Source organism: Haliaeetus leucocephalus, unplaced genomic scaffold, assembly GCF_000737465.1.
Source record: "Haliaeetus leucocephalus isolate CR32 unplaced genomic scaffold, Haliaeetus_leucocephalus-4.0 Scaffold626, whole genome shotgun sequence".
NCBI classification, from domain to species: Eukaryota; Metazoa; Chordata; class Aves; order Accipitriformes; family Accipitridae; genus Haliaeetus; species Haliaeetus leucocephalus.
The window spans coordinates 416,624-440,814 of record NW_010973062.1 but is presented as its reverse complement, the minus strand read 5'-3'; the positions used below and the strand labels follow the sequence as shown (position 1 = coordinate 440,814).

Sequence of the window (24,191 nt, the reverse complement as noted above, 5' to 3'; positions counted from 1 at the left end):
CTTTTGGGGGGGGGGGGGGGGGGGGAAGAAAGAGAGGAGTGGGCAGAGGAGGCACGGTTCAGAATCAAGCTGAATCCTAAGGGTAGGATAGAGCCGTTTTTTAGTATCAATTACTGCTTTTACCGTGGGAGCGCTGGAGTCCTTCGTTAAAGCCAATGAAGTGTGAGAAGGGATGTATGTTTAATAAGCTGTAGTTTCTTTGCTGTCTTTGTGTCCTGATCAAGAAATAGCTGTCCTTGACAACAGACAGAGCCGAGGCCACTGTCAGATGGAAAGTGGAACAAGAGAAGTTATGGGTATTACCTATGGGAAGGAGTTGAGTGGCATCCAGGATGAAATGCTGGCCTTCGTGTGCTCTGGGGAGCAAGCAACCCAATTGTAAATGTCTGCTTCCCTCTTCTGAAGCTGTTGGCAATACCCGAACCATTGAACCCAGCTCCGCTTCCAAGCAGGAAGTCCCTGCTGGGGATGCTGCAAGGGAAAATGCCCTATCTTTCTAGCTTTAGTGCTGCTAGAATAGTAACCTGCCAGTTCTTACCTCAGAAAAGTGGCTTAATTGAAGGATCAGACTGTAAAGTTTCTTTAGAATGTAAAGAAATCCATGTTATTTTAACCATAGGTACCATCCACTTAAGGCAAACACTTGTACTACTGGTATAGGTCATGCAAAGGTTTTGGGCAAAGCAGTAAAGTGAGGAGAGTAAAAATGTCCCCGTTGTAAGTGGTGATTGCTTTTCATGCACATATTTATTCTCCTCCCTCTTCTGATACCTTGGAAAGTATCCTCTGGGAACTCGGCTCTAACATGGCACACTGCTTTCTTGTACATAAACATCTCTCTAAGGTATTAATTTACTAAACTGATTATCATAACACAGTTTGAAATTCATGAAATATGTATATAGCAATGTTGTTTGTTGCTGTGTTGATATTAGCCTAGAAGCTTGGAAAAGAAATGTTTGTAATATGCACCCTTTTTTCTAGAGATGTGATTAAATGGAAAATTAATCTCTCCTCATCTCATAAATGTTGTCTCCTGAGGGTGAAGGCTGAGGTCACAGCAGAACATTGATAAACCTTTCTAATCATTTGTCTTCATTATCTGAGGCTTATAGATAGGTCATACTTTCTCTTTATTCTCATACAGGCTTTTGAAAGAATCTGGATGCTAATTTACCAGCACTTTTGCGGTGTTTGTTAATTGCTGTAGTAAATAAAAACTTGGATTTGCAAGGATGAATGGGTTGGATGAGAGAGCATCCTTAGTGCTGGACTTCAAATGCTCATAATTCTTAAGTTTTAGACCCTTTTTCATTTCCTGGAAAGTTAAAATCTCATTTTGCAAAAACCATGCATTCAAACTCCAAGATCTTTTGTGATCCCTAAGAAGTATTAGTGATGCACGCAGGAAGCTTGTAACAAAAATGAAAATGGAATCTGTCTCATGACTCACAATCTCATGTTTTAAAACCAAAGGCTACTTATGGGAGGCTGATTGTTATTTTTTTTTTTTTGGAACACTTAACTTTTAGAAGTTCTTTGAGGTTCAGAATAACCACTAAAGCAGTTTAAGCTGTGGAGTTACTGGTTTAGACAGAAAGCAGCCAAAAAGGTGTCAGGAGTTATTTGACTGAACAGTTATATTACTCCTCTCTATGGTCAGTTCTCCCTTTTTAATGTGCTTTTGAATTAATTATTTGGGGCAGGGAGAGATTAAAACACTTAAGATGGGAGTATGGATGGCAAATAATAGTTAAAGAATTGAAATTGGGCCTGTGCAATTATACCTGGGGGGGGGGGAAAGTTTAACCTAAGACATCAAGTGTACAAACTTCTCTTATTAGTTCATCTAATTAGAACCTATTTTCCTTGAGAAAGGGTGCTTGCTGGCAAATATATCCATATGAAAAATTTATAGACAGAAAATCAAGCAGATCTTTATGCTGAAAACAGACAGATAACTGGCAAATGTAAAATAAAATGTAAATTCAAACTACAGTTGCTTTTTAAAAAGGTGTGTGGCTCTAGCTAATCTTCAGTAGTATTTCTTACCTTCGGAGTGAATTTATAAATGTTATGGTCTGCAGTATTTAAAGCCACAGTGTACTGACTTTGGCTGGGATAGAGTTAATTTTCTTCATAGCAGCTCATATGGTGCTGTGTTTTGGATGTAGTGGAAAGGGAAAGTACCAAAACAGGACTTTTTGGTAGAAATCAGTTATAAAAGTAAAACTTCTGTTTTGTGTCCAATTTTTCCATGTCCTTCTGTATACTTGCAGTCTAGACAGGTCCATTCAGCCAGGAAAATGTAAGGCTTATTTAACTTAAAAAAAAAAAAAAAAAAAAAAAAATCAAAACCCAGTGCTACTTCAAAAGTAGGTTTGAAGCAGGAATGGAAGAAAAGAGTAAAATTGCATTGCTACTGATGATGGGAGTGGCTGTCTCTTCCCTGAGAAGACAAATCAGTCACAGATGAGCACCGTCCTTCTGGCTCAGATGCTTTTGCATTATTCCTCCTGAGACTGTCTTGGTCAAAATGAACTGGGCTAGTACATTTCGGAACTGAATAGTACTTTGATGTCTCATGTTCTTGCACCTGATATAATATACTGGAACAATATTTTTGAAACAATTAGTGCTCTTCGGGTTAGATTATTAATCAAAAAGGAATCCTAATAACAGGATATCGTTTGGATGGGGAGAAGTAGATGTGCACCATCTAAAAATGTGAAGTGTTTTTGAGGAGTGAACTATTCCCATTACAGGAAAACAATGTAACGCGTGTTGTATGTTTTTTTGTTTTTTTTTTACTTGTGCTGCAAAACTGTTTTCTTTCCAGCAGGTGTAGAAGGAAGCAGGGTCTGCTATCCACATATTTGAGCTATTTCAGTTTGGATCTTTGCACTAATGTTCAGACCGCATATTTCCAGATGTGACTTTTTGGGGGGGATTTTATAATCACATACTATTTTCTACTGATTAACTTACTTATTAACCTTTAAAAATGTTTGATATTTACTCTTGTTGCTTTTCATAACATGTGCTAAACTTCATTTAATATAATTCAGAAATCTTATGATTTTACAAGAGTTATTAACAAGGGAAATATTTATTAATTTGTAAAAGGGATATTAACTCTGATTTGCAAAGACAGAAAGCACAGTTTGCAGTGTTAGCAAGAACTGATAGTGTAAGATGAATAACTTGGGGTTTTTGTCTTCTGTGAGGAATCTCATTCAAAACGGAATTCTTTCAGTTGGCCAAACATTTTCCTGATTTTAATTTCATCTTCAGGTAGAGTTTTCTGTTCCCGTTTTGAACAGATGCTTATAATGTGGGGAAGAGCAATGCAAATGAAAAATTACAGGCTCTTTCGTTTAGTTTTAATAAGTTGTTCTGTTGGTATTTTCCTGTTTTTAATCACTTTAAACATGAAGATAGTTATGTCACTTTTGTTCTCGCAGTCCTTCCCTAGATTTTTTTTATACTCTCTTCTTCAGGACATTCTTCAGAATATTTAACCTAACCCACACGTTTATCTAAGGCTCTTGAACTATGCCCAGATGTTCTCAGGCAAAAGCTGGGATGTGCCTTCAGCTTTTGCCCTGGTATTGTATTTGTGTATTGAGTCTTCTGTGTATAGGTGTACTGTGCTCTATAAGCTGTGACAATTTGAGACCGTTCTGACTTTTTTAGGCACTTCGTCTCAGTAACGTAGCTATGGCAAAAACTACCACTGGTCAAATAGTGAATCTTCTGTCAAATGATGTGAACAAATTTGATCAGGTAAGAAGTATTACCCATTTTTCCCAAGGGGCGGAAGAAATTGTGGGGTTTGAGTTAAGAAGTTTTTGTTTACAACTGGTGATTAAGTGTTTCTTATGAACATTTCTTCTACTTGTTTTCTTGAACATCATAGAAGTGAAATATTTTCTTAGAATATGGGAGGAAAACATATACTTCCCCCCCCCCTTAAATATTTTCCTGCTGTTTTCTTAAGCTCAGAGAAATGTTGGTGCATGAAGATAAAATGAAGTCAGTGTGGTAATTTGCTTACTTTCTGGAGGTTAGGCACCTCCATGTACATTTAGGTCTCAGAATCTGGTGCAGAATTCTCACTGGATGCCTCAGTACCTGGCGCAGGCAAAGGTGTTTCCTCAACTTTTGTGTTACTGGGGTTTAATTTTTTAGCTAAGATCAAAACCTGATTTTTGTTTCTTAACTATTTGCCTAGGTAACAATTTTCTTGCACTTCTTGTGGGCTGGACCAATTCAAGCTGTAGCAGTAACAGTACTTCTCTGGATGGAGATAGGCCCATCATGTCTTGCAGGAATGGCAGTTCTGATTATTCTTCTTCCTGTCCAGACCTGCATTGGGAGGCTTTTTTCTTCCCTAAGGTAAGATTGCAGGTGTTGGATTGTACGTATTTCTGTCCTGGGTTTTAAAATGTATGTACTGGATGGAGGTGGAGTACTGCTCTGAGATCAGCTCCTGTCTGTTGAGGTTTTTTGCATTGTCTTTTTTCTTTGCCGATGTTTTTCATAGTTGCTAATGTGAGATTTCTGAATTCCTGTTTAGGGGCTTGAAGTAGTCTGTCTTCCAGACATGCTGAAAACATCTGCTACTCATTAGCTGTCCAGTATATTAAGAGTTGGGCTACTTCTGTAGCTAACTTGCTGTAGATCTTGGCATAGAATCGTGTAACTCCTTGAGCTTTGCCTTTCTGTGTTGATGCTTAGGGAGTGGTTACTACAAAGACAATACTGTCAGTCCTGCTGTAAGTTTGACTTACTGGGGTGATACAGGAGTTGCAGTAGAAAGCTCTGAAGGTTTTGTGTTCAAAGATCTTGCTCTCCTCCAAGGCAAAGATGCAGAGAGGAAAAAGGGGAAGGAACTGAGAAAGGAAGAAAAAAACCTGTGATGGTGGTTTTGATGCTAGCTATGAGGTTTCTAACTGTAAGGTTCTAGGCTGTGGAGATATAAAATGAGTTTGCTGTAATTTTCCATTATCAGACAAATTTAATTTGTTTTTCTGTGACTTCTTCCTAAAAAAAACCACTTGCCTCAAGTGAGAATATTGAATTATCTTCAATGTTCTCAGTTCCTAACTTTCTTTTTCTTGTGTAATTAATCATGCTGTAGTTACGTCATGAGTTTATAAATGTCTTTTGCATCTAAATGGGAATATTTTTGCATTCCTTTACTGTGTATGCGTACGCTTAGTAGTGTTAATGCATCTTTGTTGCATTTGTATTCAGGGTGAATGGGTTCCTTCTAGCTCTTTGGATAGGTAAAACTTCTTTTGGTGAGTTACTGTTGTTTTCAAGTTGTATTTTAAGACAAGTTTTCCAGAGGTATTGAGACTGGCATTGCCATTGCATGGCTAGGTATGAAGAGAGAGCTGAGAATCACAAAATGAGATCAACTCATAGACTTCCTTCTATTTGTAATAACTGTGATAGTCTTCAGTTATTATGCTTATGTGCTGTTTCTCAAATAATGAGCCATGATCCATTCGGTGTTCTCTGTCAATTTCTTAGGGTTTTTTATGATAAAACCTGTTTGTATAACACTTCCAATATATTCTTACATGTGCATTTTCACTGCATGTTTAATATGCATGCATAAGTATCAAGCTACTTCGCTGTTGGTTTTTTTGAGTTTTAAGTTTTTGAGGTTTTGAGCTTTGAGTCAATAGTTAAAATACTTAGCACTTAACTGGTGCCTTATCCATGGTCGTAAGCATTATTATCCCCATTTTACAGATGGGAAACTGAGGCACAAAGAGATTAAGGGACTTGTCCAGGGTCAGACAACAAGGTGACAAAAATCCCTTCTTGAAGGTATGTATTTTAAAAGTTAAATCAGTGGCAATGTAATGTTGTTTGGGTTTTTTCCCCATTCATTAACAGCCACTTCTTTGGATGCAGTGCAAGGGAAAGAATTTGTTGACCAGAAAAACTTCAGCTTGTCTATGTGTGCACGGATCTTTGTATTTGTGAATAGAAATGTGCAGTGAACAGAAGGAGTTAATGGAAAAACTGGAATGGATTCCAGCTCTGTAATGATGAGTGTGTTCTCATGGCAGTTGCTGGGAATCTGCATGGACTTAAGGAAATCAGCCTATGAAGAAGTAATTTAAGGATTAAAGCTTTTGCGAAAATCCAGGCACGCTCAGTGTGGCAGCTAATTTGTGCTATTATTCAGCATTGTACTTCTGACCCAGTCTTGTAAACACATGCATGCACACCAGTTTATGATGCAGGCATTAGTGTCAGTGCTGTAGGAGTTTGCAGAAACAGACTCAGTATCCTATGGAATGGTATACACTGTATTATGCAGTATTGCTCTTACCTGCAAAAGTACTAGAAGTGTTACAAAATACACATGACCTAATATATTATTTGAGAAATAGTGCAATTATTGGACTGAAGACCATTTCATATATATTTATTCACAAGTGCTCAACCCTTTCACAGCTTAGCCATGCAACCGTAATACTTTCATTTAAAGTCCTTTTAATTTTTTTTTTTAAGAAAATGACTGTCTGGAACTGTTGTTTTAGACATGATTAAAACCTACCAAATATGCCTCATGACAGCAAAAAAGAATTCTGCAGCTTGCTTAATTTAGAATGTTTATTAGTATCATAGAGGGGACTTCTCAGACACTTGAAGAATTTTCAGGTCCTTTTCTTATTGTGCTCTTAAGCATGCTATGTGAGCATGTGTTTCCCAGTCATCCTGATCTGCATGTACTCTGAACTTAATATTTTTAGAACTGGGGACGTGTCTTCCTCTGCTGTAAATTGCCATCAGTGCACTGGAAGTCTATGTACTTTAAACCATTATATCGTATCTCTGAGTCTGTGGCTTCTGGTATGTATGCATGTACAAAATATGCTTTTTGCAATGTAGAGTAACTTAAAAAAACCAAAGAAAAATACCCCCAAATAAACACCCACTTGAACATTTTAAAGCAATTTGAAAGAGGATGGTTACTATGATAACATTTCACTGGGAAAACTCAAAAATTGGTTTGTGAGAACTGTAGCCTTTTTGATTCACACCATTTAAAAAAGAAACCTCTGTTAAGTTTATTACTTGGAGTCATTTCCAACCTTCTGTTATCTGGAGCCCAAGCCTGGAAGTTAGGTCTGAAAAGTGACCGTTTCAAAAGATTGCAGGTGAGAATTGTTGTTTGTTGCTGCAGAGACATGAACAGCACATGCTAAATTTTGCCTTCTGTAGTGGTGGTGTGTGTATGGGGAAGAAAGGATGAGCTCTTGCATTCTTTGAGGAATTGTTTGTCTTTTACTGTTTGTTTTTGAAAAAGAAAAAGAGGATTTAGCAAAAATAATCTCATTCCATGTCAGTATGGTTGGTTTAGGCTAAGCTATCTTCCTTAGTCTTAATAAGAAGCCTTGATTGTATTAGAGCCAAGTTCCTACATTTCCTTGTCAGTTTTCTTGTATAAATATTTCTTAATACGCTGCTTCAGCCATCCCAGTGTTTATGGAACACTGGTGCTAAGAAGTTTTTTTGAAATGATGAGCAGGTGCCTGAAATTCTTTCTACTTAAGTGCTTTTAAACATGTCTATTTCTTCCAGAGCATCAGAGAAATCTTACAGGGGGCAGGTTAAGCTGACAAAACCCAGGCACCCTTTCTAAAGAGGTTTTTTTGTTTGTTTGTTTTTAAAAATGATCTCTGAATCTTAACTTTCATTGGTATGTATAAACATAAGTAATTTAGCAAGAAGAGGTATGTTTTATCAAAATAAAGCCTACCATAGCTCATTATTCAGAATTGTAATAGGCTTTATTAGCATGGTTTATGCATTGATTACCTGGCTTCTAACTTTCTATGCTTTTTTCCTAATTCAAATTGTGACTTTATTATTTAATTATATGTATTTTACAATTTGTTCATCATCGCAAACATAATGTGGGACTAAAATAGATATATTTACTTTAGTGTTAATTACAATTAATGCTTAAATAATATTTATTTATTAAACATAACCATATCTAGATTAGCTCTCTTAAACTACTGCTCATGTAGTGCTATTAAGTAATCTTTCCTTCAACTAGAGTTAATCTTAAAAAGACACAAATGGAGGCCACTTTCTTTAACAAACTCAAAAGAGCCTTATGAGAAGAGTTGTTATTTTGGCATTTCAAAACCATTTCTAAAAATAATTTTCTGATTTTTGTTTAGTTCTAAATTTAATATTTGTAAATTTTTTTATTCGAGGGTTTTTTTTTGTATACAAGTATGTTGTTTAAGAAATACCATGTGTTTGCGCAAGCTGACATACAATTCTGAACACTGAATCAACTCAGTTCCCTGAGAATAGGGAATACCAGGAATACAGACATACCAAGTCTGTCTGCTGTTTGTCAGCCTTAAGATACCGTTTTAGGAAGACCCTTTAATGCAATTACAATTACATGAATCCTCTTTACAAGTAAAAGTAAAAACTTCATTAATATGAGTATATTATGCAATCGTAAATAGTCTCTCTTCTTTTGAGTTTCTGAGAATTTTTACTTTGTGCTATTTACAGAAGCAAGACAGCTGCCTTAACAGATGTCAGGATTAGGACCATGAATGAAGTCATAAGTGGTATGAAGATAATAAAGATGTATGCTTGGGAAAAATCATTTGCAGAACTTGTGAATGGTTTAAGAAGGTAATCCTGGAAAGATACAGCTTGGTATATGATCTATATGTTTCCATTTTTTTACATGTCAATAAGTGCATTATTTTGTGCTTTAAAGTGCAGTTTACTTCACCTTCTTTTGGGTTTTTTTTTTTTTTTTTTAAAACTTCGCATAGCAAGAGTGAAGGAATGAAAATATATCCTAAGGGGACAGAAAATAGAAAAAAAAACCCCTTTGATACTGATAAATTCTGGGGTTTTTTTATGCTTTCCTTTTATGGTTGTGTTTAGAAACAGCAGCTAATAAACTGTAGTAGTTGTAATTGGAACAATTTAATCTTCACCGTTCTGTGAGGAACCAATAAGCAGACATTTCCCTTCTGAGAAATATATGGAATCTGTCTTTCTGTCCTAAATGATAGCATCCTCAGGTAGTACTCTGCTTCCCTTTCTGTGTTTTGAAGTATTGTTCAAGCCATCTGGGAAGGGTGGAGGGGAGAAAGACAGCAGCTCAGAAACTCCCTAGTTCTTCAATTGGCAAGGCTAGCCAAGTTTGGTATCCTAAGACATTTCATTTCAGAGGTCTGTCAGCATCTGATTAAAACTTATTCATAAATTTGATTTTCAATCAATATTTGTGCTTTTACTTGACAGTGTAAGAGCATTCAGTGCTGAAGAAAGACTATAGGAGTTCAGGTGCCTATTTCTCATCACTTAATTTTCATGTTACGTTCCTCTCCAGCATGTGAGAAGGTTGTTATTGTCCTGTAGATTCTCTGATTATTTTTTTTAATTATTTTTTAAATTTGTTTTATTTGGAATTCCTTTTTTTAAAAGGAATTTTTTTCCTTTACATCCATGAGCAGGCTTGCAAACTTGCTAATGTTCCCTGAGACATTTCTTCCCACGCACGTAATCCTTCCCTCCTTCAGATTATAGGATCCCGTGCTGATTGAATGATATTGATTGATTGAAAGCTTTGCTCTCTTGCCTGGAGTCAGAGAGGATATTTCTTTATTGAAAGCTTCCTCAGTGGATGTATTCACATCACTAAACTTTAGATTTCCAAGTTCAACACCTCATTAGGATTAGAGGCTTCCTTTTTTAATGATAGAGAGAAATAAGCTCCTCCAAAACACATCTTGAGCACTCTTTCTTTAACTGTGCTGTGGAAAACTGTAGTTAAAAGTGTTCAGTTCAGCCAGGTGATTTATTGCCCACTATTTCCACAGTGGCCCTTGACAGTTGCTAAGACGACAGCTGAACTCTTCCATTGCTCTTTTTTCCTGTGGCTGTCCGTATTAGTTTCCTTTAATATAACTCCATGCCTTAAGACAGTGTAGTATATTACATACAGCCTGTGGTTAGGCTGTAATTTATCTGATATTTATGGAGAGTAGAACAAAGAACTTGCTGATTATCCACAGATAGTGACAGGATTATCATGGATTATTAGAGGGTGGGAAAAGAGTTTCATCCAGGATTGTAGAAGTAATTGAATTAGACCCAATTCAAATAGTTTACATACAAATGTTCTTTCACTGTACTCTGGAGGAGATCAGAGATTGTGAGCCCTTAAGCTGAAAAAAATGAGTCTTTGAAAGTGTATCAATTCAGCCAATTTGGCAAGTATAGTGGGAAAGTTGCTTAACTAGTTTTCCAGTAGCGCATCTTGCATCCTTCTCTCCATTAAGTGAGGATTTAATTTACTTCAAATTGTTTAATCATAACTTGAGTTTCTAATCTTAGTATATAGTTCCAAGTGCAAGGTAATCAAAATGATCAAGATTTTCCCTGAGAAATGCCAGAATATTTGGGAAGAAAAATTAGGAATTGTTTCAGGATTTTATATTCTGTAGTATTTCAAGCAGATAAAATTAGAATATATGGGGAAGGAGTAAGTTGTTATGGCTCTCTTGAGAAATGATTATTTTAATAAGAAGTTAAACCTGATGACATCCACATTGTATAGTGCAGTAACATTTTGAGGATTGGACTTGATGAGTCATTTAGAAGTGGAAACTGAAATTTAACTGAAGTGGAAATTGAGAACACTACACATCAGCAGCTTTTCAGCTGCTGGAGGGAGACTTCTGTGTCTGTGTAGTACTTCAGTCACTATTTAGCTCGCGTAATGGCTGGCAGAACAATTGGCCTCACAGATCAGTATTTGCTGAATTATGAACCAAAATTCCTAGAGCAAAAGAAGCCAGGAGCAGGGTCCAAATCAGGAAGGATTTACACTGACATCAAAGGAAATACTGCAAATCCTGTGATCCAGCTTGAGGAGCAACAGCTGAATAAAGGCAGATACTTGGGCCATGGGTGAACTCTTGATCTTTTGGAAGTTGCCCTGTTTTTTCAACTGCAGAGTATGTGTTGATCTTTCAGTCACAGAACTCCTGATACTCTACTGGATTTTGATATTGGAAGGATAAGGAGTTTGTGGGTGTTTGGCCTTTATACAGAGGTTTTTTCCTCTTTGCTGTTGCACACAACCCAGAAAGATTTGAAGCAGATTAGAATCTGAATTCAAATACTAGTTTGACCAAAGCAGAAAAAAAGGGTATTTCAGTTTTCTGTCTCTGAAAAATAACTATTTTCTATAGCTACTAAGATATTAAATATAGTAATTTTCTGCACTCAATTTCTAAACCTTTTAAATTCTGTTTTGTTATTTACCATATAACATACTTTCTTTACAGTTCTTTACGTGTGAGTTGGGGTGGTGCAAGAGGAGGAGAAAGTATATGAAAGTAAAATCCTGAGAGTGGGTTTCCCTCATCCTATTGTTGAGGGCAATTGTAATGAGAGAGATTGATGTGATTGTTTATATTTTGCATTTTTAGGAAGGAGATTGCCATGGTTATGAAAAGCTCCTACCTTCGAGGACTGAACTTAGCCTCATTTTTTGTGGCAAGCAAAATAACAGTGTTCATGACTTTCATGGCATATGTACTACTTGGCAATGTTATCTCTGCAAGTCGGGTGTTTGTTGCAGTGTCCCTGTATGGTGCAGTAAGACTGACAGTAACTCTGTTCTTCCCTTCGGCTATTGAGAGAGTATCCGAGGCAGTGGTTAGCATACGACGAATCAAGGTATGGTTATTGATTTGAATGGTATGTGGATTTCTTCTCTTATTCTAACATTGTTTTAATGTCACCAGCAAAAGCAGCCGTAATTTAGTTTTGCAGTTTGGGATTTTTAATGAAGTAACCTATTTTGAAAACTGAACGTGTTGCTGTGTATGCATGTGCAAAAACATGACGTGCACCATAGGGCAGGCTGAAATGTAGGAGAAAAGTGTATCTGCAAAGAGGCGCTGTAGACATGCATACAGGTATGCAGTTACATTGGAATTGAGAGTTGGAGGACAAAGCAGGCAGATGGGAGCTGTAGGATTCATATTCATATTCCATGTGCACTGCACTACCCTGTCAGCTATGGGGGACAGGTGTGAGCTGTAGCTGGTGTCTTGTAGCTGGAGTGAAGACTCAAATTCAGTAAGGATGAACATCAGTAATGCTGCTAGTTTTGGCAAATGGAATTTGTTTGGTTTGGTTTGCTGTGTTAAGTGTGTGTTGTGAATAAAATAGTCATGTTTGTTGTATGTACCAGTACTTTAGCATAAACTGCAAGAGTGACAGACTTAAATGCAAAATGCGTTTTTAATTTAAAACTTAAAAAGTCCCAAATTGTCAGGTTATTGAAACACAGAATTAAAGCATGCCAGCTGTTTTGGAACTTAATTTTGCAAAAAAACCCCCGGTTAGTCTAATCTAGAATAGGGAAAACAAACACTTCAGATGTAATCATACGGCTTTGCATAGTGTCAGTATGCCATTTGTTGATGACAGTAGCTAAAAATCTCCTATTTTCTTCTCTGTGTGCTTGAATATAATAAATCAGTTTGTTTATTGATAAATTTGCTAACTATACTAGGCCCGCACAAAAACCTATGTATTAAACAAGTAATCTTTGCACTTTAAAACAGCATTTTGTGGAAGTTGATGCGAATGGTAGAAAAGGTTAATGTGTGAAAATCATGAGTACAGCAATATTTTGTAGGCACTAACACTTACCATTACTGCTTAAATTAAACTGTGGGAGGGGAGAGAAGTGCTTGGGATACTGGATGTTGCACACTGTCTTTTCTGTACTCTAGTATACCCTGTGTTGAGCTGCAGGGCAGTGCTCTTTCAAGGGATATTTCAAGCTGTGCAGGTTGACACGGATGGCTGAAAAAGATGCCTTAGGAATAGAGGGGCAATTGAGCAGAGGCAGTGATGATCTGTTCCTTTTTTTTTTTTTTTTTTTTCCTCTTGTCTCTGTTTCCAGCACATCCTAGTGGTCACATGATTTTGCTTCTGACAGTTGGCTCCAACTCCCTTGCACTTATAATTCCTTAACGGTGGTTTTTGGAAACCAGCTCCAGAACCAAGGTTCATTGGGCAAAGAATTGTCCTAATGTCCCCACTAGTATAAATGAAGAAAAAAGTTATATGGTTAACACCATGAATTTTAAACAGTGGGGGGGAAAAATCAACGCTAGAAATAAAACTTAGGTTCTACAAAACCTAACAGAAACCATATAGAACCCCCCAATTAATGTTCTGTATGCTGCTTCCAAAAACATGTCCTTAGGTTCCCTTCCCATTCTCAGTCTCACGTTAGGTAATATCCTGTGCTTTTCTTCTGTTGCAGAACTTTCTGACACTTGATGAGATCTCACCCTTCAAGCCACAACTGCATGATAATAATGACAATGTCATTCTTCATGTTCAGGATTTGACTTGCTATTGGGATAAGGTAAATTTACTTCTACTAAACGTAAAGTGTGTTGGCACTGCAGGTATTTTAAGTCTAAAAAGCAGTATGTCTATGTATAGTGTGCTGATGTTTTGTATTCCATCTTCTGTGTATGAGAATCCCTTTCTTGGCCAGAGGCGGGTCCGACTCGGAGCCAGGGAAGCTTCGAGCAGATTCTCACAGGAGCCACCCCTGCGGCCCCTCCTCTGCTACCAAAACCCCGCCACACAAACCAAATACAATCCTAAAAGTGGCTATTCCTAAATATTATATTAAATGGAAATCTGTGTGTTTCTGTGTGAAAATATCTCTTGTTATTAAATAGCCCTGTATTGTAGCTGAGATACTTAAATTGGAATTACGGACAGACAGCACAGTAAGGCGGGCCTTAGTGCGTGTTGGGTTTTTTTTCTGTGATATGAATGCTGATCAGTCCATTAGTCTAGAACCAGTACAATATTCGACTTCTCATAACAGATTTGAAAGCTTTAGAGACTAGTCTGCACGTATTTGTTACTCTGTGTATTTTAATTGAGACTGTTCAGCTACAAATTGTTCTCTGCTTAAAATGCACCAAACCCACCAAAAAGACTAGAAAAAGGGGCATTACACAGGTATGTTATGTATCCTTTTCTGTAAGAAAGGCAAAGATTGACTGTAGTTTCTGTTTTAAAACTGCAGTTGCTATGGTAAGCAACAATTTGTGATGAGTTGTTGGAGCTATTACGAGTTGCCAGTATCCTTGCACAAGGGAAGCTTCAGTCTCCGTAAGAAATGCTGGAAGCTCTAAAGTGAATTTTGCATATAAATGTGATGCAAATAAGACAAGTTATGTATTTCCCTTTATATACCCTCTTCCCTTACATATGCTGGGTCCCAAGAAGATAAAGTGTGAAAACATATGTGAGGATCTACCTACTACTATTACTACTTAGCTATGAAAGAAGCATGCTATATTACTGTGCTTTAGTTTTTCAGAGTTGTCTCTGTGACATAAATCTTTCTTCATAAATTGAACAATTTTTAAAAAATTAAGTGATGTGAAAAACTTAATGGTTAAGACATTCTAATGCAAAATGGAATGTATTTCTTAGTCTTTGTTTTCCTCCCAAACCACACTGGTACCACTGTTAACAATTTATAGGAAATGGTTGCATAATATGCCCATAAAACACCTTTTTTTTTTTTTTTTCCATGAGTTGTTTATATTGCATAAAGGAGGGCAGCATGACTGGAATTACTGGTTTCCTTTCGATTTAAAAAAAAAAAAACAACCAAAAAAACAAACCACCCACAAAACTCTTAACATAATTTTCATTTTGGTATTTAATTGCAGTGTGCATGGGAGAAGAATAGTTCTCCCAGAACTATTAAGAGCTGCTGAGAAACTTTCTCTTATATATTCTTACAATGATGCAAAATAATTTTATAGAGTTGCTCACTGAAAAGTTGAGTTCTGAGAGAGAGGTGTTATAAAAGGAAATGCTATCCAACTTAGCTTGCTACCCTAACTGGGTTTCTCAAGACTCTTTGGATCTCTGTACAGACACTGTACAGCTAGATGATAACTTTTTTTTATTTTTTAAGATTGTGAGCCAAAAGAGATACTGAAAAACCCAAAATTACTGGAAGTAAAAAAGGGATTATTAGCTAGGCTTTTAGGAAAACAACCTAACATGGTGTATTACAGTTTATCAAAATAAACAAAACCAATTAATTAATGGTCACACTCTTGTTTTACTAAGGCGAGTATTATCTTGAGTCCCACAGGCTAGTCTGATACCAGCGTGGGACTAGGGTTTCTTCAGTACGGGTTTTTACTGATGTGCCTTGAGTTTACAGAACAGTCTGTCTGCTCAACCGAGCAACTTTAGATTTAAAATTCAAGCATTTGAACAGAGGCCAAATTTATCCCTTGTAATTTAAGTCACTTAAGTGAGGAGCCTAAGTGGTGTAGTACTTCTGTGCAATACATGATCTCTGTATCCATTAGATGGGATGAATTCCCTCTTTCTCTTGGCCGTACGGCGTGTAAGGTCTGCCTAAGCTCACCTAAGGAGTTGCTGCCCCTGAAGGGATCAGTCTCGTGTCCCTCTGCCCTCACACTGTGTGTCTCTGTTCCCTCCCCTGTGCTGGTGTAAGTGCTTGTATGTGCGACCCTGTGGTGAACCAGTTCAGAGGAGTAAAGCAGTAGAAAATGAATTTTAATGTGATTTGTTTTCTGATAGTTTAGTCCGGATGAACAACCCGTCTGCACGGTTAGGCAAGAACAAATGGCAGAAGGGAAGGGAAAGATGGGGATAGTTGGCAGGGCACAGGGGAGCTGTCAGATGAACTTAGCTGTAATACTAGTCTGTGCTCTAATTTAAGTGCCTCAGTTTAGTCCCTCAAAATAGGTGTGATGAATTCAGGAAAAATTGTCTTTAATTATAAGGAATGCTATTTTGCTAAAATACCATGCCCCTAGGTGTTTGTGGCCATGCTGTTTGCTTGCATTACTACCTTTGTATAGGGTCTGTGATATCTTACAATACTGCTTTAATACATAATATTTGGGTAATAGTTTAACAACTTTTTTGAATTTTTCTGTAATGTTTTTAGGCTCTTACGATATATTTTTTAAAAAAACTGAATGTGGGAGGAAATATCTTTGCACCTTTGTGAATACAGAAGCACAACCTCAAGAGGTCTGAAGAAGGGCCTGTGTGCGTGAAAGCTTATTTACTTTTTCTGTATAGACTAATGGGTTTGATAAGAGATATTTTCTCTTCTTACAAACTTTGCATTAACAACAACAACAAAAAAGCCTTGGCTGCCATAAGTTGGTAGAGTTCCTCTGACCTTAGCACTAGCTGAACACCTGAACTGTGTACTCTGGACCGGGAAATCAAATTCACGGTAAAGTGCTGATTGGGAAGGGGGGGTGGAGAAAAGGAAAAAAAAAAACCCCGTTGACGCCACCTTGTGGAAATTAATAATAGCAACAAAAGTAGTTTTGCAGAGTTGGCACGATGCGCGCAAGTTTGGGTTTTCAAAGACTCTGATTTCGTGTGAACCCTGTGGTGCTTCAGCCAGGTGGGAGCTGTGATGGGGAACGTGCAGCTTTGAGCTCTGGGTACGATGCTGCCTACCTGACTGTTTCTCCTGACGTGAGTGGATATGTGCATGCTAGCCCGGTTCTCCTAGCTGTCATGGGTGTGGATGGATACTGTACCCGTGTCTCTCCCAAATAATTTGAAATGAGTTGCAAGCTTCCCCTTTTCACAGTCCCAGAACTTGGTCATGCAGCATCTTTCGTGCGGGGTTAGGTGGTGGCGTCTTCAGCCTCTTGAGCTTCAAAGGATGGCTGGAGATTTTAAGCAGTCTGCAAGCTGTTAAGAGGTACACTAGGTATTCTTCACCGTGCTCTTTTTTCTTGAAGCTTAAGGCTGGGTTTTTGTTTGGTCCTTTAATAGAAATACTTTTCTTTTTTCTTTTTTTTTTTTTTTTTTAAAGCATATATTTTCCTGTTTGCATTTTAGTGTCAGTCATGCTTAGTGTGGTCTAAGATGCATGTAAAGGCAGATCCTGTTACAAGGGTGTTCTGCTTTAATGAGAAGGAGCTGCACCAGGCCCTTAGGAATTGCGGTTTAGCATAGCTATTAAAGACATGAGCATCCTTTCTTTTCACAGGAAACAGGCATTTTTACAACCTTGATAGGAGAGGTGCAAAATATGTTGGGAAATAAGCTCTTATCAGTAGCGTAACATAAAGGCTAGGCATACTGAAAAGGAATATTAAACAATACGAGGGTAGTGTGTTTTCACACAAATAGCCCACTTTGTCTGCGAAAAGTCTGAGAATCCACAATATACAAGATTAAGTTGTGTAAAATCAAATGGCATTTTTCTGTTTTCACTTTAGATAGAGCCTTGACTAGAGCAAACACAGACCTGGCTTTCCTGGGGCTCTGAGAGTACTTCAACCCTCCCCTTTTCCAGCATTTGTCCGGCTACTCGGAGTTGCTGGGCATGCCGTGCCGGGGCTGTGAATGCCGGTGCCATGGCTAGCAGAGAGCTCCTGTTTCCGAGGCTGCCACCCCAGCCTTGTGCTGAGCTGCAGCGAGGATGCGCGGGCTTTGAGGAAGCATGGCTTCTGCTGCCTTTGGGTTCCTTATTCCTTGAACACCGTTTTATCTGTGTTACTTGTTTGTGGTGAAGGATCAGGGTCTTTCAGAAGCGTTTGTGAATTACCGAAGAGGCAAACTGTATGCCTGAAAATATGGTGGGTGAATGGGTTGCTAATTTAGTGATTTATGTGCATTGTTTTCTGTTTCTAAAGAGTTGTTTTGATGGTGCATATTTCATTACTGCGGAAGCCTAACTTTTTCTCAAATCCATAGAGTTCAGAAAGCCCAGCACTTCAACAACTTTCATTTACTGTCAGACGAGGGGAATTATTGGCTGTGATTGGTCCTGTAGGAGCTGGCAAAGTAAGTCTTAATGTTTATTCCATTCTGTGGGGTTTTTATGAGTCTCTTAAATGTGACTAGAAACTTGAAAATGTACAGTTCCTTTCTGTGTATAACACACTTCACATCAAGACACTGGCATTGAAGAAAGGCAGATGCCCTTCTGGGGGTGGGGAGGAGATGGTTCAGAGTTAAAGAGTACTTTGTATGTTGATTCTAGATGGCATGTGAAAGATACTAGTTCTCTTCTACTGTTAGCAGTAGCCTGAGCGCCAGTAGACACTGCTCAGTCTCTGCGATGTCTTTAATGGAATCAAACTTTTCAATTTTTATTTTTTTTTAATCTTTTCCAGTCTTCGCTCTTAAGTGCTGTGCTTGGTGAGCTACCTAAAGACAAAGGTTTGATAAATGTTACTGGAAGAATTGCCTATGTTTCTCAGCAGCCTTGGGTGTTTTCTGGTACAGTAAGAAGTAATATACTGTTTGACAAGGAATATGAAAAAGAAAAATACGAAAAAGTTTTAAAAGTCTGTGCTCTTAAAAAGGTATGGTTTTCTCTGTGTGTTTTATTTTCACGATCTTTATTTTTATCTTAGTGTTCTTTCAGACTTGTGGTACGTGCTGCAATATATAATATATATAATTGGTTATTATTACTAGCATGTGAAATAAATTCTATCACCTAATAGAAGTATGTGTAATTATTTTTGACATTCGTGTGTAAGCACATTCTTGTAATTCCTGAAACTTTCACTAGAGGGAGATGTAGCTTATGTGAAGCACAGACAAAGTTGGAAAAAGCTGTTCCCAATTATTTAATTTCATAATTACGTTTAGCCCTTTTTGCTGGTATTATGGTAGGTAGGGTTGTGTGTAAATGCAATAAAAGGTGGAAAACAAATGATCGAGCTAGTGCTATTTGTGACTTCCATTTTGCAAATATCCTATATGCTTTTTAAAAATAAATGTCATGTATATCATGTATTATGCATTGCTTATGGCTACCAAAACAACCTTAGTGCTATATATTGGAGAACTTGCTGAGCCCAAGTAGTTTTATGAAAAAATATTTTTGAAAGGTCTGTGTGCAAAGGAGTTTGTGACATGAGATATAGAAGAGGATTAAGCCAGATTTGTCAAGAAACAGATATTTTGCTTGGCAGCTAGAAAGGTTTTATGCAGCATGTTACGATATTCCTGTCAGCAGCAACACAGGTGAAAAGCAGATGGTTACTATGATGAAAATTTTTTTACACATGGTAGATAGAGTTTTAGTATCTCCTGCTGATATTCAGTCATATGCTGTTGTCTAAACTTAAGGATTTAGTGACTTTAAAAGACAGCAAACAGCATTTAAAAAGACCCCACTTCCTACTTGATGGTAGATTTGCCTTCATAGTTTACTTTCAAATTTATGTATCTTATAAAAGCTGTGAATAAACTTTCAGAATATGTTTTATAGCTTAATATAAAACTTCGGTATTTTCTGAATAGGAAATACAATAATATGACATGGAACATTGTATAATTTTGTTCTTACTCATAGTCCCAAGCCTTGTAAAGTAACCAAATCTGTGTGGTGAATGTTGTGGTTATTTCTTTTGGATACATTGCAGTAAAAGTAATGCAGTTCTTCAGGACATTGGCAAATGGAAGATAATTTAATGATAATAGTTCAGTATTATTTATTGTGACAGCTCATTTTGTTCTAGTAAAAAATAATTAATTTACTGTTATACTTCATAATTTTTAGTTTGATTTTCTGAATCACCAGCAAATATTCCCTGTAACACTAAGAACAGTAGTGCACTTCCCTCTGGCAAAGCTGTAGAAAAAGTGAAGTTTAAGATCTCACCTATTTTTCCTGCTTTCCTAATTATCTTTTGCTGATGGTAGAAAGTCATAAAGTAATTGTGGATATTTCATTTAGTATGAGTCCTTGTATTTTAGCATGAGATAAGTTAATTTTCAAATAAGAAAATGTTATGTTGAAGCAGCTTTGTCGGTCTTTGAAGTTAAAATGATGAAAAAAAAAATCTTGCTATCTGTTCTTTCATGTTCACAGGACTTGGAATTATTAGCAAATGGTGACCTAACAGTAATAGGAGATCGTGGAGCTACGCTGAGTGGGGGACAGAAAGCCCGTGTAAATCTGGCCAGGCTAGTGTTTTTTGCCGTTTCTAAAATTTACAAATTGTCAGACTTTAGTGACTAAAGTAAACAAATGTAAGAAGACTTTGTGGTACTGACTTTTCTTTAAACCTTTTAGAGCTGTGTATCAAGACGCAGACATCTATCTTTTGGACGATCCACTGAGTGCAGTAGATGCTGAAGTTGGAAGACATTTGTTTGAAAAGTATGTTACTGCTTTATTTTCATTTAAAATACAATTGTTATCTTCTAATTCCTTATAGAAAAACTTGAGAAAGCATTTTGGGGGAGATGCATCTCTTAACAAAACTTATTGCATTCACTTTCTTATTTATTTTTCCTCCATTTTATATATTTGGAAGACGTATATTTTTTCTTGTGTGTGTCTCATTTTGTTCTTTATTTTTAAAAGCTCTGTAAAGTCTGTTTTGAAGATATTATGATTAGAGTTATTCTTAAGGCAATATATGCTAGTTTCTTGAAGAAAATGTCAGATTTCATACGTGAGTATTGTGGTTTATGAATATTGGGTTTTATGAATATGAGTACTGAGTGAAGAATAATATGGGGTGGGATTTTAAATCTCTTCTTAGTTTGCTGCAGGTTTATTTGCATAGTAATAAGCACCCAATTCAAGTGGCTAAAGAAAAGGACAGAACTCTCTTAGATTCCTGAGTCATTTTTCATTTTGGTTCTTGAATGGTTGAAATTTCTCTCAGGTAGGTGAAACAGGGAACCATGACCCATGGAGTAGACTGTGGAGAGCAGAAATAGAGGAAAAGAGAATGTGTAAGCTTACCATGAAAGAGAGAGAGATTGGACCTTCCTCAGTTCCTGAAGAAATAGGAGAGTGTTCATTAAAAGTCAGGTTCCTTTCTCAATAAATTTCCTCTTCTCCGTCTCTCTCTTCTTTCAAACTGTATAATCTATAGCACATAGTGAGTATGAGAGTAATCCAGTTATTCCCAGCCAGTGTTTTGTCCTTGCTTCTTCATAGCCTGCAGCTCTCAGTATCAAAAGGTATAATCTAGAATTTATTAGAAGGAAAAACTTCCATTGACTGAATTCAGTGGGCTTTGGTTGAAGCCTTAAATGAGAGCGTTTTCTTGAGCGTGCATACTTACATCCTTTGAATTCCACACTTCACTTACATGAATTAATTTGGTTTTACTGTTGTTCCCTCCCCTCCACCCCTAGACAATCATAAAAACTTGTCTTGCAGAAACGGTCGTAGAATTTGCATTGACTAGCATTGGATGCGTGTTCTTTTTCCCCATGCAGGGAAGCTTTTAGTATCTAAATTTGAAAATTGTACATGCTGTTGATGTTTGCAGTTTCAAATCTGGAGATCCCTCTGAAACCCCATCAACATTTTGTTTTATTTTATTGATTTCTTCAAATGGCTACTGTTTTTTTCCATCATCCAATATGGAGTAAGAATTTTATGATGCATAGGCTTTATGTTCATTATTCTGTGCAGGATCATTTTCACCTGCTACGACTGATAGATGGAGTTCATTACTTCTGTAGTTCACACACTATCAAATTCCTTTAATGCCTGTTGAAGCTATTTAGGCTTTAGCTGCTGCTTTTCTGTTTCTGCACAAGATCACTCTACAACTCCAGGATCTGACTCTATCAGTGCCTGAGTTCTGAAAGTGCACCCACCTGAGCTGTTAACCTGTCTCTCCCTTAAGTCTTAAGGTCTTTTCACAGAGGAAAATGGGAAAGTACGGTAGTGCCTTGCATCCTTAATTTATTCTACGTTTTATGTGAGCTGTGACATTAGGAGCATCTACATCCTACTGCAAAACTGGAAGTCTGGATTTTTGTATGTGCAAACCCATGAAGGAGCTAGAAACAGTTGTTCTGTGAGCACAGTGTATGTTTTGCTGATAAATGTTTAGAGACGAGGAGGAATAAGGAAATTTATATCAGAGAATCTGAAACTCAGAAAACTAGCTGGGGTTCTTCCTTGACTTCGCTAACCTTTCCTCCCCAACTCTAGATGAGTTTGAGCGAAACAGATGAAAGTAGAATGTAAGCATTTGGTGGAGAAAATGGGCTGGGTGGAGTAGTAGTGGCAAGGAAAACTGAGTAATGCCTCCCTGCTCAAGATCTTACGGGAGGGCTTTTTTACAAACAGAAGTTGTCTTCTGAGGCCTTCATGGCAGCTATAAAAGGTGCTGGGGGTAGTGGGGGGAGTGTTACATTCAGTAGCTCACTTTGAAAAACAAGGCAGGGCATGTTCTTTAATGCTTCCTGAATAGTGCTAGAAATGTGGAGAAGAGAGCACTTGAGCAAGAATGATTTCTTAACATGGCGCTGAGGAATGTCCAGGATGCCACTTCATACAAGCTGCCCCCAGGAGTCCAAACCACGAGGCATAAAACAATGGAGGAGATGGAAGAAACGGGAGTATTTAATGAGAATCTGAAGTGGATATTGTTCAGTTCACTCGCTCTTTTTTTTTTCCCTTGTAATTTTATATTAATGTTTAGTTTTTTTAGAAGTGTCTAGTCTATGTGTTTACATCAAGGATAGGTATGTTCCTAGTAATTCCCCAAAGCTACAGTCTGTGCATGGCTGGTTCATTGCATTTGCTGCTTCTCCCCGTTCAGTTCAGCTACTGCAGTAAACAGTTTAAAATATATAAATACTTTTCAAATAAGAAGAATGCGAGTAGCACAGCTCTGGTGGGAAAACAGTCTACGATATTATTAATAAGGGATTGTGTCTCTTAAGAATTTCTTCATAATACAGACAAGTTGTTCCATGGATGATGGAGCAGATAAAGCCAGCTTTCCAATGAATTCCTCTCTCCTGGTCAGATTCCTTGGGGCATAGTAAGGTATAAACTGGAGATTCCCTGGTTTTGTGTTATTTGTAGCCTCTTTTCCTGTGAGTTCTCTTGATAGTTAACAGTAGGCATGCTTCAGCCTTTTCCCAGAGTGGGGGGTATTGGGGGGACACCAGTATGGTTCTATGGTTTTGTATATATTTTGTGTATATATGAAAATATGCATATATTTTATTTATATATATATATATATAAAGTAGCTTTACATTAACTTTTAAGGAATGTTGTATTTTGAGACCTCTAGTTTTGAAATGAGGGACAGCCGTACAGATACAGTAGCACGTTTCCTTGTATGACGAAGTTTGGAATAGCCTGTGATGTTCTAAGAAAATCATTCAGTTCTGCTTGGATCCCAAGAAATTTCCTGCTCTCCCTGTGCATCTTTATAAACATATTTCTATAGATTATATGGTTTCAGATCACCTTTGGATGGTGTCCCATCAGTGATACTGACTCAAAAATGGTGCTTTTAAGAGTGAAATTTATATTCCATCAGTCTATTGAGACAGATGCTCTTCTCTAGGTATTGTTCTTCCCTTGTATCTTTTCCAGTGACAGGAGCTGTGTGCCAGTGATGATGATCGGTTGATGATCAGCCTGATTTCTTTCTGTTCCTCCTCTGTGCTTGTGAGAGTAGAGAGAATTGCAGAACAGTTGGGAATCTTTTAAAATCAGACCTAAAGTTGTGATGATACTTGGGAGTGGTATGCACAGGTGTATCATTCCTACTATCAAACAGAATTCTGCAATTTTTTTATTTTTTTTTTTTTTAGCACAAAGCTGTTTTGAATGTATGGTCGTTAGTCTTTTCTCTCTCAATTTTGCCTCTGGAACTAGATAAAAGCTGCAGAAGAAATCACTGCATTTATCATAGCACAGTAATGAACTTTTAGCATCTCTTCAGATGGAGCACCTTGGTACTAGGCGATGGCCTTCCATAGGAACTCAAGGGATATATAACTGGGCAGTGGGTCATGGGATAACCATATATTGAGCTGACTGGAGAGTCACCTGGCAAGTTGACTAGGTGTCCTGAAAGATGAAGTCTCTCCATTGCCATCTGAGGTAACTGAGTGTTGCTCTGCAAGAGAGGGAAGGGAGCAGGCATGGTTTTGTAGCAAAGGTGTCCTTTGTAATTGCAGAAAAAGGTGAGGAAGAATTGAACTGATGGCAAAGGAGAGCAGGAAATTCCATCATGCGAAGTGCATGGATTAAGAGATCCTGAATTCCTCAGTGCATTCTTACCTAAGCCCCA

The 24,191-nt window shown here is 37.4% G+C and overlaps 1 protein-coding gene across 1 annotated transcript in view; it reads left to right on the top strand.

The window, feature by feature from the left end:
* ABCC4 (ATP-binding cassette, sub-family C (CFTR/MRP), member 4) overlaps nucleotides 1–24,191 on the top strand; it is a 144,935-nt gene that overhangs the window by 14,802 nt on the left and 105,942 nt on the right. The window contains exons 6-14 of the mRNA XM_010578329.1: nucleotides 3,697–3,786; nucleotides 4,235–4,398; nucleotides 8,569–8,694; nucleotides 11,514–11,763; nucleotides 13,370–13,474; nucleotides 17,857–17,946; nucleotides 18,279–18,470; nucleotides 19,991–20,085; nucleotides 20,195–20,281. Coding sequence (XP_010576631.1) covers nucleotides 3,697–3,786; nucleotides 4,235–4,398; nucleotides 8,569–8,694; nucleotides 11,514–11,763; nucleotides 13,370–13,474; nucleotides 17,857–17,946; nucleotides 18,279–18,470; nucleotides 19,991–20,085; nucleotides 20,195–20,281 — 1,199 coding nt within the window. The remainder of the gene's footprint in view (nucleotides 1–3,696; nucleotides 3,787–4,234; nucleotides 4,399–8,568; nucleotides 8,695–11,513; nucleotides 11,764–13,369; nucleotides 13,475–17,856; nucleotides 17,947–18,278; nucleotides 18,471–19,990; nucleotides 20,086–20,194; nucleotides 20,282–24,191) is intronic.